The sequence below is a fragment of the Austrofundulus limnaeus genome, unplaced genomic scaffold, assembly GCF_001266775.1.
Source record: "Austrofundulus limnaeus strain Quisiro unplaced genomic scaffold, Austrofundulus_limnaeus-1.0 Scaffold1623, whole genome shotgun sequence".
NCBI classification, from domain to species: domain Eukaryota; kingdom Metazoa; phylum Chordata; class Actinopteri; order Cyprinodontiformes; family Rivulidae; genus Austrofundulus; species Austrofundulus limnaeus.
Window position 1 is genome coordinate 1 of NW_013954025.1, and position 13,068 is coordinate 13,068.

At 38.0% G+C, this 13,068-nt stretch overlaps 2 protein-coding genes across 2 annotated transcripts; both read left to right on the top strand.

Moving 5' to 3' along the window:
* Nucleotides 1-639: 639 nt before the first annotated feature.
* On the top strand, nt 640-3,276 carry LOC106535941 (DDB1- and CUL4-associated factor 12; the record flags this gene model as incomplete). The annotated part of the gene is given in 3 exon segments (XM_014033095.1): nt 640-802; nt 1,565-1,743; nt 1,852-3,276. Coding segments are annotated over 3 exon segments (501 nt in total), but the record flags the coding sequence as incomplete, so codon positions are not given.
* A 2,834-nt stretch (nt 3,277-6,110) lies between these two features.
* Nucleotides 6,111-11,795, top strand: LOC106535944 (ubiquitin-associated protein 2; the record flags this gene model as incomplete). Its single annotated transcript, XM_014033098.1, is given in 7 exon segments — nt 6,111-6,251; nt 8,711-8,848; nt 10,816-10,893; nt 11,035-11,145; nt 11,333-11,495; nt 11,575-11,655; nt 11,732-11,795. Coding segments are annotated over 7 exon segments (641 nt in total), but the record flags the coding sequence as incomplete, so codon positions are not given.
* Nucleotides 11,796-13,068: the final 1,273 nt, after the last annotated feature.

The following is a 13,068-nucleotide window of genomic DNA, read 5'->3' on the forward strand; positions in this document are numbered from 1 at the left end:
CTCCATGTGAACAGAGCATTGCTACAATGACTAACAATACAAACTGTAGAGAAGAATATGATGTTTCTTTAAATTATTTTGAGTCACTATAGAGAAACAAAACCTTTGTTTCGTTTTGCATTTTTGAAACAGAGATCATACCTGCTCGTTCAACCGTGCCAATGACATCATTTTTTTAAATAAAAAATATGAATGTGATTTTGGAAAGATAATGTTGATTGCAAAAGAGATTTCACMTCGCTGTGATGAACAGTTGTTGAGATCATTTCATGTGAAGTAACAGGAAGTGATGTCAAAGGGGAATGTCTCCATGTGAACAGAGCAGTGCTACAATAAGTAACAACACAGACTGTAGAGAAGAATCTTTTTTTAGATTAAACTGCGTCACTATCAGGGAAAGATGAAGAAGAGTCAGAGTTCAAATAATTTTTCAATAAATAAAAAACAGTTTTCTTTCTTGGAGTTACCCTTTAATGTCACTTCCTGTTTTACTTTGAGCCAAACTCAAAGTAAAATATGKCATTTATGTGACAAAGTGGAAAAAATAACATGTTTCTTTGACCTTTTTCATATTTGAAGGATATGCATGTCACAGGCACTTTAAAACCTTTAATTTTTTTCTACTCTGTTAATCTGCAGATACTGTCCACCAAGCTGCCTCACTGCAAAGAGAATGTGTGTTTAGCATACGGGCAGGACTGGTCAGTGTACGCTGTGGGCTCTCAGGCCCATGTCTCCTTCCTGGATCCACGGCAGCCCATACACAGCATCAAGTCTGTCAGCTCCAGAGAGAGAGGAAGTGGTAAGTCATCTGTCAAGTTAGTTAAATTATTTTAAAAAAATGCGTAGGACAGTGGACCAACTTGTCAAATCTTAGAGTAATATGTTCTTGTTATAATCGATTCCAGTTGTGACTTTTTGTAAACACAAAGCAAGGTAGATGAAAATAAATCAATTTAAAGCTCAAGACATTTATTGATTTGTAAAGTATTGTATTGAAGTTAAGCAGTGAACCTTTTAAAAGTGAAAAGTGTTTTTAGTAACAGTGTTCTTGATCTATCAGGAGAATTAGTTTGAAGGAACTTTAGGTCATTCCCCTGGACAAAGAGCATAAATTCTTAAAATGTTTGTAGGTTTTCTCACAGAAAATGTTTGGTTTAAGTTGTTCAACAGCTTTACTATGACTCCATTCTTTGAAGACCAAATGGTATTTGACCCACTTTTAACCTAGTTGACAAATGATTGTCCTCAGGTGCAGCATCATGTTTCAGTTTCACAGTTTCCATGAGCTTGTTACATGACACTAGTTTTTCTTTTCAACTTTAATGCTTTCAATGGCTCCTTYATGGTTGACACATTCCCAAAAAGTTGGCTACTTTAAAGATTTTCTGGCTCATGTTGTAATCTTGTATGATCAATAAGTACGTGGGAGGCTAACATTGMTTTTTTCCATGAACTGGTGAAAGTCTAATGAAAAACAACAACAATAGCACCAAGAGACAAAAGTGGGGACAGGTTTACGTTTGAATAGCTTGARATTAATGGTTGAACATGTCTTTGTCAGGGATCCGATCAGTGAGTTTCTATGAGCACATCGTGACTGTGGGAACCGGGCAGGGTTCCCTTCTCTTCTATGACATCCGAGCTCAGAGATTCCTGGAGAACTCTTTTAATCCAGCCGGTGGGTATCGGAAGTGCCCGGCAGACAGCATTCTGAAGCTCACTACAGGGAAAGGCTGGCTGGTATGCACCAAATTTATTATTATTTTTTTTATCAAAATGTGAAACATTAAAAGTTCTCGTCATCAGAAATAGTCCTAATTGTCTGTTCTTGTCCCGTGTTGCTTCCAGAACCACGACGAGACGTGGAGGAGTTACTTCTCAGACATCCATTCCTTCCCCAACGCCGTGTACACCCACTGCTACGACGAGTCCGGCACCAAACTGTTTGTAGCCGGTGGGCCGCTCTGCTCGGGTCTGCACGGCAACTATGCCGGACTTTGGAGCTAGCCTCGTTTTTCCCCCACCCCCTTCGTTCGCTTTTTCCACAACATCTCTATCCAGATATTCATTTATCAAGTACCTCCACCCATCTTCCTCATCACTGTCTTCGGCGTTCGGCTCATCCGTGGACTCAGGAGCATGATCTTTCATAACCTTCAATATTGTTACCGTGTATATTTGTGTCCATTTTTTTACACTTTTCACCTTGTTTTTAATATAAATATATAAATATATATATAAATGTACAATTACCTAATAATTAAATAAAAAGCTGCAAATTCTGCCTGAGAAAACCGTTAAAAATAAAAAGTATACACATTAACTTTAATTATTCCTTCACAACCAGACTGCAGGGATTAGGCTGTGCTGTTTTTGAACTGCTGCTTCCTCCGTGATAACAGGTTTTTTTTTTTGTTTTGTTTTTTGTTTTTTGTGAAACGTCTTTGAAGTTCATTTTCTCACCTAAATGGACAGCAATAACCGGGACAGAAGGACTACAGTATTTGCTGGTCGGTAACAATCACTAAGAACTTCACTCTTCTCCTGCCAGAAGGAAAACCAGGATCTAAATGAGACTTTGTTTTACCTTCATTCAGATGATGTAAAGATTTTAAAAAGTGTTGAGTTGATGAATGCTGTGCTGATGTTTTAATCGCAAACAAAGCTTCTTCTTTTTACTGTAATCTGACAAGCTATTGATGTTTTAATTGCTTTATTTGTATTTATTTCCCCGTTTCCTTGTCACCTTTATGTGGTTAATCAAGATTGTTTGGTTTGTTGGAAGAAGTTTTTTTTTTTGGCTCATTGCTTGTATTCCCCTTATATTGCTCAGAATGCTTTCAGCTGCTTTATTTACTTTATTAGAGTTTAGGCCAAGATTTTGAATTTTGGTGGCAAGTTGAACCCTYTAATCACTGGCTGAAAATCGCCTCCACAAAAATGATCTGTTGTAGCTCAGTTAGATCTTAGCTGGAAGGAAACGCAGAAAACAGTTTTAGTCCCTGAATGAAGTTAAAAGCTGCAGGTACAAACATTTGCTGTCACAGTTAAACTACCCCACCCCTGTTTTTTTATTATAATTGTTTTGTTTTAGCAAAGAGGCTCTTTCTACTCTTTTCTTTCTTAGAAAGAGGCAAAGTATGCTTAGGTTACAGTTTTGCCTTCCTAAAGTCTTTCTGTGAAAGACTGCCACAGATCATTGTTTTCCTTTTCTAAATGGAGCTTTTCTCCAGCTTTAATGATGATTGGACAAAAACAAAAAAAAAAAAAAAACAATTCTGACCACATATTAAACATCAAGAAAAAAAACACTTAAATGTATTTTATATATAAATGTGTATATGTATGTGTAAAATGCATTAGGACAATTGCATACATTTTATGTATAAGTCTGAGAAGGTGTGTAGATTGATTGGTCTACTTGGTGACACTTTTTTAATACATGCCTCGTGGAGGTTTTTACAATTGATTGAAACGGGGTATTGTAAAATATTAACACTTGGGGGGAAATGTATAATTAATTAAAAAGGAATAAGTAATACAAATAAAACGTTTATTGATGTAAGATGTCTTCATGAGTCACTTTTTTTCCCTAAACTTCAAGTACAAACAAAACAGCCACTGCCACCCAACTGAGTGGTTGCAGATGAATTTGTATTTTTACCACTTTGTAGCCTGAACTTCTACTTATTGTTTCTATTAGCCTTAAACCACAAATCCCAGAGGAGTTTAAAAGGAGGCATCGTGGATGCAGAGCTGGAGCAAAGAGGCGAGAGAGAAGTTCAAACCATCTCTTCCATCAATCCTGATGGGCAACGTGAGATTGTTAGCTAACACGCTGAAAGAACTTCAAGCCCTGACAAGGACTCAGCAAGAGTATAGGGAATGCAGTATTATGTGTTTCACTGAGACATGGCTGCAGGATCATATCCCTGACTCCAACATCTCTCTGCCAGGCTTTCAGACCATACAAGCAGACAGATTTAAAGAGCAGCGGGAAAAAGAAAGGAGGTGSATTAGCAATGCTTGTCAACAACAGAAGGTGTCATCCAGGCAGCTAGAGAGACTGAACCGGAACAAGGCTGCAGGTCTAGGTGGTGTCAGCCCCTGAGTCCTGTGCAGACCAGCGCTGCAACACCTCTTCAATCTTAGCTTGACCCAAGAGAAGGTTCCAGTGTTGTGGAAGACATCCTGTCTTGTTCCAGTCCCAACGAAAACTCACCCATCAGCCCTCAACAACTACAGACCTGTTACCCTGACATCCCACATCATGAAGGTCCTAGTGAAACCCCTGTTGACCCAGCTGAGTAAGCAAACAAGCACACATCAGGACCCCCTCCAGACACCATTATACACCTGCTTCAACAAACCCACTGTCATCTGGACAAAGCAGACAGCACTATGAGGATCATGTTCTTTGATTTCTCCAGTGATTTTAACAATTCAGCCTGAGTTGCTTTGTCTGAAACTCCAGAAGACTTCGGTGGAGGCCTCAACAATCGCCTAGATCAAAGACTACCTGACAAATATACCACAGTTTGTGAGACTGAAGGACTGTGTGTCTAACCAGGTTAAGATTAGTGGCCAGAAGACACGGCAAGAGATTTGACAAACACACTATCCTCTAACAAGTGAAGATAATAATGCTCTTGTAGAATAAGTCATAAGTGTTGAGGCAGTTTTCTAGATGGGTATGAAGACTCATGGCAGGTAGCTTCTTTCTGTTCTCATGAGTTAGCTTGGTTAAAAAAAACAGCAAGGGAACAAACTAACTGGAAGCTAACCCTTGTAAAACTTTACAAACATTAGAAATAAACTAATTAAACATTAGTGTAGTAAGAACATAACCATTTTATAGCTTTTGGTTGTATACGCCTGTTGGAAGGCACATATGGTGTGGTCCGTTTATCTGTTTTCACTCCTCACCAAGTAATATCAAATTGCACAGCGGGACACCTCATGAGTCCAGCCTGTTGCATAGGCATCGTAGGCAAATGCTAAGGGTGGRGTCCATCTAGGGGGTGCCAAGAGATGAAAAAATACTTTCTAACTTTTTTTATCAGGTTATAGTTGAGTTAGTCTGTAGAATAATCACTGGTTACTCAGGTTAATAACTTGTTCTGTGGGTTYACATGAGGTGTTATATGGTTCAGGGAATATTTCATAAAAGTATCATATGATGCAGTCAAGATTAACTTATGATGCTCTGTGCAAATAGAACATAAAATAAGAATAACAGAAGTTTCAGTTATGATCCCAGATAATCATGTTAAAGTCTGGTTGTCAGTGTTCTACATTCACAAAATACTGATTTTATGTTGTTTTATTAATCCCATGAATTTATCAAAAATGACCTTCAAATGGCTGAAAAGTGTAAAGGTTTCAGTAGATCTTAAACAAAATGTTCAGGGAGAATATATCCCCTAGATCCCCSCTAGAACTGCTTCAGTCCACAGCTGTTGGTTAGCATGAACAGGTGTTCCTCATTGTGTTTAAAATAAATCTGATTAATTATTTTAATTGGAAAACTTGGTTTTTAATATATATCAAAGACAAAATTAATTTGCAACGTGAATGCATGTAAATTAACAGTGAGATTAAGAAAACTGCACCCTTGTCAAGGATGGTCTCTGTAGAGTCAAAGGTCAAGGTCATGACTCCATGCACAATTTTTCAACTGTATAACAAAAGACATAGCTGTGTTATTATAGTAATTATCTTATATATATATTTTTAGAAGTTTTGCTGAAAAAAATGCTATTAAATTATTTCGACCCTCACCTTGTATTCCACGTCCGACTGTGAGGTCCCGAACCCTAACTTTAGGCACGATGGGTCCTCTCCACTTTAAAGTGAGCATGTGCTCTTAATGCTGCGTACATAACAAGAAAAAGAAAAGGTCTGTTATCTGCTGGTTTGTTGTRGACGGCCGTGAACAGAACTCTGGTGAGTTTGAGGCGAGGGCAYCAGCATCCATCCACCGCGGCAGCGCGCGTCACGTGACCCTCCTGTCTGCTGCTGCTGGACGAGTGAAGCGTGTTAGCAGGTAATAAAAAAKAAAACAAATTCTCCTCATCCCGTTCAAGTTTAGTCTGAGCATTTTACAARCAGCAGAGATTGTAAATAATGTCGTGTTCTCAGAAGGAGTTGGGCGCGGGCCTCGTCGTCTCGCTCACTCCGGGTTTTCAGAAAGATGTCTTTTAGCATTTTTTCCCCTCTGTTGTCTTGATTCCCGGCGAGCAATGTCGGTATGGGATTGTGTGCGCTGCGAGGCCTTTTTCCTTTACGTTTGATACACCTTTGTTGTTTGCGGACTAGCTTTTTAGTTTACATGCCCGCTACCTGTTTATTGCCTGTGGTTAAATTACTGCTATCCTGTCAACACATTAAAAAGAGTTAGTTAGCCGTCGGCTATCAACTTGGGTCAGATTTAGTTAGCATCGTTTGTTCAGTGTCAGCAGTAGCATGAAGCGGCTAACTTCATGCTAGCGAGGACAAAGGGGACGCTAACTATCAACAATAAARAGGCGGAAAAGTCAGAGTCGAAACAATAAAAGATGTGTCGAAATATTAGTGTGTTTGTAGTATAATTATGTATCCGGAATCTTACAGTGGCTAATGACAACAACAGGCTAACGTCATGCAGGTAAAAACAACGCTAGGCTTCCTTAACGAAAGCAAAGGGGTATTACCATTCAACCAGCCTAAACACTCAAATGTCATCAAACTTAAACGCGTACAGTTCAGCATGATAATGCTTATCTTATTTTTCTCCTGCTGAATATTAATGATAGCTTAGATTTAAATAATCTTTGAGTTATTGTTTTGTGACTCTCAAATGTAATTTTGCGGTGTTTAATTAGCAGTGTGGAACATGACACATTACAGCCTCCGTGATCGAAGTTTGATGTTCATCTTTTTATTTTCTATTCATATTTAAAGCTTCTTGGTGTTGTAGCTTTGTTCAGCTGATCAGCCAATCAGAGCGCTGTATTTGTCTACGTCACTCAGGCCCACAAAGCTGGACTGCCATTGTTCTCTGGCATGAAACAAATGGGTCTGTGGGGATGTCTGAACTTATTTTGTACAAAMTATTTAACAATAACGTTGATATTTTTGCGGGTAGATTGAGTTCAATGGGTTTTATTATGATTCTGAGTAATTTGCTTGTTTAAAGCATTATAACTACTTTTCAGCAACATCTAAATTATATGATACTCAAATGTCAAACACTTGATTCAGTGCTGGAGATTGTGTCTACCAGGATTCTAACACAGTCTTGAAAAGTATAATATTTGAGTTTAATTCTTTCCAGGACTAGATTAATATTTAAATAAGAAAACAGAGCATGTAAAGGTCAACTAAGTATTTTTTTTTTGTGGCTGTTGTTGATCTTTAGAAATCACAGCCAATGATTTATAACACCATTGTTTTATTTTTATTTTTGACCAATATGTGCTTTTTTATGGAAAAAATATAACAATAATTGCCTAATTTAAAAAAAATCATAACAACCCTTAGAAGAACTTGTGGACATTACAATTATGTATAAAGAATAAAATAAAAAAATGATTATGAGTGCCGGTGAGATATTTTTAGCTGTTGCAGCACTGTCATTAACTTAATTGTAATTAATTATGTATAGGCAATGTTTTTTAAGTGGCAATTATCAGCTGGTTAATCGGTTTGTTTTCAGTGCAGAAAAACAGGTGTTTTCAGATTTATATATCATATATCAGATATATATATATTATATATCAGACCTATAGCAGTTTCTAAAGGAAAAATAAAAACTTCTAAAAGCTGTTGAAATGAGCAAGGCATTTTTCACTTTGACTATATACTAATTAAAAAATAACATTGTTTTGAAAAATTGAGATTGAAAAATTCAAAAACAAAGACTTCCAGAAATTGAAACAGAAGAGATCATTCCTTGTGACAGGATCACCCAATTCATACTATTTATAATCTCCCTAATGAAAATGCAACAGCTTTAATAATTTAGCTGATCAACGTGTACAGATTTTTGTGTAAAGACTTAAAAAAAACAAAATATGAATTTAGGGAGATTTGTTTGATAGAATGATAGGAATGAAAATCTGGTAAACACATACTGTAGCTAGTTCAAAGAAACTTTTATTAACAGAAGAGTAAAAAGTYAGAAACATATTTGTATTTGATGTTAAAAATCTTTTGTATCCAATAACTTTAAATAAGGACACATTATAAAACAGCACCTGTGAACAGAAATTGTGAATTATAGTTAATTTTTCGGGTGCTTTAGTGTTAAAATGACCCTGAAACTAACTGGAAAAGTGTGGTGTTTCAAAATGAAAAATGTGCAGAAAGCCTGGTTTAGGGCGTGACTGATGGGTCTTATCTAGGACTGGGTGGGTTGTTGAGGTCTAGGTTTGTGCTGCTCCTCACACTGTGGTGTGTGCTGTTTGAAAGAGGACACTGGGTTGCTCTTCATCCTTGACCCAGATTTCTAGCAAAGCTGTTGCATCACCAGGCCAACTGTGCGTCTTACAGCCTCCACAAGACCACTATTCATTATTTGGCAGTGAGGCTTTACTTGTGTGGTATTGAGCTCCTAATTAGTTTTAGGCTCTCACACAAGAGGAAGTGTAGCGTCTCTGTTGTAGATGTGGTTATGTGTGTAATTTGTAAAGCTGATCAATGATTTTGCTCACCCTCTCTTTTTCAGGTTTTTCTATTTTGTACATACAGAGTTTTGTATATACTGTATATGATGAGCTCGCTGGGCAGCGACAAGGCCCGGGGTCCTCGGGAAAAAGCGCTGCCAGCTGCCACTCAGACATCACAACCACAGAAGCAAATAAAGGTGAGCCACTGAACCTCTTAAAGGTGCTCATTTTTAGGGATGTCCGAATCCAGATTTTTTGACTKCCGATACYTTTTTTWWAAATTATTAGTCTTGRCAATAGCAATACAAAACCTATATTTTCAAAGCACTAAAATAATGTGGCAYTATCAATTAACAATTTTTATTTTGCTTTATAACTTGACCAACAATACTGCTTATTCTACTCTGAGTCTGAGACATAAAAAAATCCCCTACAGATTAAGAAGAAAAAAAATAACGGTTTTCTGAACTCAACATTTAATATAAACATAAAACAATATACAGTATATGAACTATCCAAAATTTGATCCTCTCCTCTGTGCAAAAGTCCACAGCTCTAATTTACTGACTGCCCAAACCAATGTGATAATTGCCCTTATTCTTCACTAAAATAATAATGTAAAGATAATAAAAAWTTCACTCTAGCAAGCACCAAAACAAGTGGAAAATAATTAGTCAGCTAACTAAATAGATGGCTACCCTTTTTTAAAAACCTTTTTTTAATTTGATATTTGTTTTTTGACTGATATCAGATCAATATCCATATTGGATTGGGACACCCCTACTCATTGCAAACTATAAAACCAAACACCAAAATGGTCATCCTGAACTAAATCAAATGGTGCCGTTTGAAAGAGTTTACTCCAGTAGTTTTTCAGACATATTGATAACATACTGCGGGTTGGCACTCAGTGTAAACAAAYCACTCAGTTGAATTTGCCTAGAAACCCTGGGAAAGCTTTAGTCGTGGTTGATCTGCATGGCCTCTTTGTAGGTAAACAAATCCTGGTGGTATTGGACAAAATGTAGAATTTCAGAGAAGACGTTCAGGTAGAAATTTAGTGAATCTGCTGCTAACCGTAAAAGAAAAGAGAACGAGTAGGACAGCTGTMAAAGATAAATATTAAGGATCAAGCAGGGTGGTGGAATGCTCTGAGCTCCGCCTTCAAACACGTGGCTTTTGTGAAACTTCAGCCAAACGTTAAGCTTATTTTCAGTGTTTTTTATTCGTCTCTTGTCTAACACTCAGAAAGCTTTTGTGACATATGTTTTAGTCAACAAATCTGAGCATATAGTAAATTTGTTTCAAAGCATCCAAATTCTCAGATTCCTTGATCCCTAAGCAGCTRTTTCATGAATGTCGCTGTTGTTGATTTTTTTCTGCTTGCGAGGAAAACAAACACACAACATAGTTGGCATCTATTTTTTTGACCAATTTTCTTAATGTTTGAGTACCTTTAATTAGCTGGTGTGTTAAGATAAAACCAGAAAAAGACACATTATGCAGGCCTATATTTTGATTTGAACAGGATCTTCTTTTAAATCATGACCTTGAAGCTTAGTTATTATCTACACKAGGGGAGCCCAAAGTGGGACCTGTGGGCCAAATTTGGCCCGCCAAGCTATTTGATTTGGCCCACCAGCAGATGCCATAGTTACTAGGTAATAACCTGTTATCTTATGTAGAAACATAGTATTTCCACTTAGTCATTTCAGCCATTGGCCCAATGATTATATAAGGGGCTGTAGTACAGTTAGTTTTCACTCATGGTGCTGACTTTATCTTTATGTTACGATTAAACATGAAATACAAGTAACAACGAGAGACATTAGAATTAGATTCAACCACACACGTAGATTTGTACACATTATAAAGCCACAAAACCATATTTTATCAGTTTATGAAATGTCCCATGAATCTTTGCTGCTTGAGCTTATGGCAGACTTTCTCCAAGTGCACAGATTTAAAAAAGTGGGCCACCACACTGGCTGCTAGCTTAATAATTAAAAATAAAGTACTTTACCTAAAAAGTATTTGTATTTCATGTATATTACTGCATTTGGTCCGCAGCTCCAGATAGATTTTCATTTTGGCCCTCTTGGGGAGAATGTTCGGGCACCCCTGATCTACACACTTTTTGTGTCTCGTTGTATTTGCTGTACAGGCTACTGCTGAGCAGATCCGTCTGGCTCAGATGATCTATGACAAGAATGATGCTGACTTTGAGGACAAAGTTAATCAGGTGAAAAGCACTTTGACCGACAGCTGATGGCTCACTCATATCTGTCACGGGTTSTTTTTGTGTGACTTTGGCATCTGTGTTGTAAAATGAATAATTTTAATGTTAGAGTTGTTCAATAACTGGTCTTATTGTCTTCTGCAGCTGATGGAGGTGACAGGGAAGAATCAAGATGAGTGCATGGTAGCGCTTCATGACTGTAATGAGGACGTTAGCAGAGCCATCAACTTCCTCCTGGAAAGCCCTTCAGACATGGTAACATTTATTTAGGTTGAAGATACAGTCAATGATCTTGCTGAAWCTTTACAATGAAGACTTGACTTTTAATTTATATCATTACATGTTTTTAATCTTTGTAAAACACGTCAATAAGATTTAAATCAGTATGGTTTTAAATGTGTTTCTGAGTTGAATATTGGTTTTATTCAACTTCTGTGCCTAGACCTCCTGGGAAACGGTGGGGAAGAAGAAGCCCCTGGTGAAAGAAGGCCCATCGGAGAGCAAGGAGAACAAGGAGAACAGGGAGAAGAAAGGGGAGAGGGAGGCAAGTAAGGGTCGTGCCTCGGCCAACCGCAAAGGCAAGGGGGCCGGTCGGCGAGGACAGGGTGAGAAACCTAAACTCAACATGAATTTAAATCTCACCTCTTGTCGATGTCGTACCTAAATCCATGCATGTGTAAACAGCACGTCCCGAGGAGAACGGCGTGGAGGCAACCCCGGTGGACAAAGGTTCAGATCGAGGTCGGAGGGTCAAAGGGAGCAGAGGTTGGTGAAAATGCAACACTGGCAGTATGTAGGTACTTTAGATCACGTTAATGATCTTTGTGTGGTTCTTGCCCAGGATCAGGAGTTCGGGGTCGAGGAAGAGCACCACCTGGGAGCAGGTTCTCAGCCCAAGGCATGGGGTAAGATGTCAACTAGAGATGGGGACTCATGACTCAGACTTAGATTTGAGTCACACTTAAGTCCCTACTATTAGAGACTTGGACCCTAAAGACTTGAGACTTGACTTGGACTCGTGGTTTGAGACTCGCGAACAATGCAAGTCTTTTCACTGCCCGGCTCACGATTCTCACTCCCTCAATTCATGCTCCGCTCCCCCATGCCTGAGAACAGGAGGGGCCAGCGCCGTCCAGTGTTAATGACACGTACCCCACGTGACAAACAGAGCTTCAGTGAGACTTTATTCAACGCCATGACAAGATACTGGCAAAATGCAAAGTGTGTGGAGTCCAAATCCAAAGTTTGTTTTTGTGATGACTTGTGCAGCCCATTTATTTTAAGGATTCTGGTTCATCGTCTTCACTGACATGCTTTTATCCATTTAAAAATACTTTTTTTCTGGTATTTTGTTGTAAAATCAGCAGCAGACTTGTTGGATTTGTTCTTTGTCAATGAAAAGATATAATTACACTATGCTTTTGTAAGACTACAAGTATAAAATACAGTTAACAATACTCTAAATGCTTGACTGTTATTTCAACCATAACCTTATCTGTATTTGTAAAACAGTACTATGTTTTAATAGTATTATTAAAACATAATACTATGTTTTAATATTTGATTAAAATATAGTATTATAGAATATAATCTAGTATAGTTAGAATACCTTTGATCAAACTGCCAGTTAAGTAATACATTCAACTAGACTTGGACTTGAGGTCAGGAGACTTGAGACTTGACTTGAATTTTTGGTCAAAGACTTGGACTTGGAGCCAAAGACTTGAGACTTGACTTGGACTTGCAAAAAAGACTTGTGCACATCTCTGGAATGTGGCATTCATGTCTTAAAATAAGTGCATGCTGCTGTAAAGCATTGACCATAAACTACATCACCCGTACTGCATGTCAATTTTATTTTACCCACAAAATGATAGCATCGGTGCACAGAATTTAAAACTAGCTAGCAGCTGGCAAAATTTGCTATACAAATTCTTTGTCTAGCTACATCTTTGCTAGCTCCTTTTGCTTCAGCCCAGTTGTACTGGGAAATGGGAATGTCCAACTTACAAGTCGCAAATTTAAACTGGAACGCTCCCTCAGGTGGGAATTCCCTGTCAGAAAGCGCGTGAACTTCAACTACCCCAGTTCAATAATATTCAATATGGTAAATGGTACTGAACTTATAGAGCGCTTTTCAAGTCCCTCCGGACCCCCAAAGCGCTTTACACTAACAGA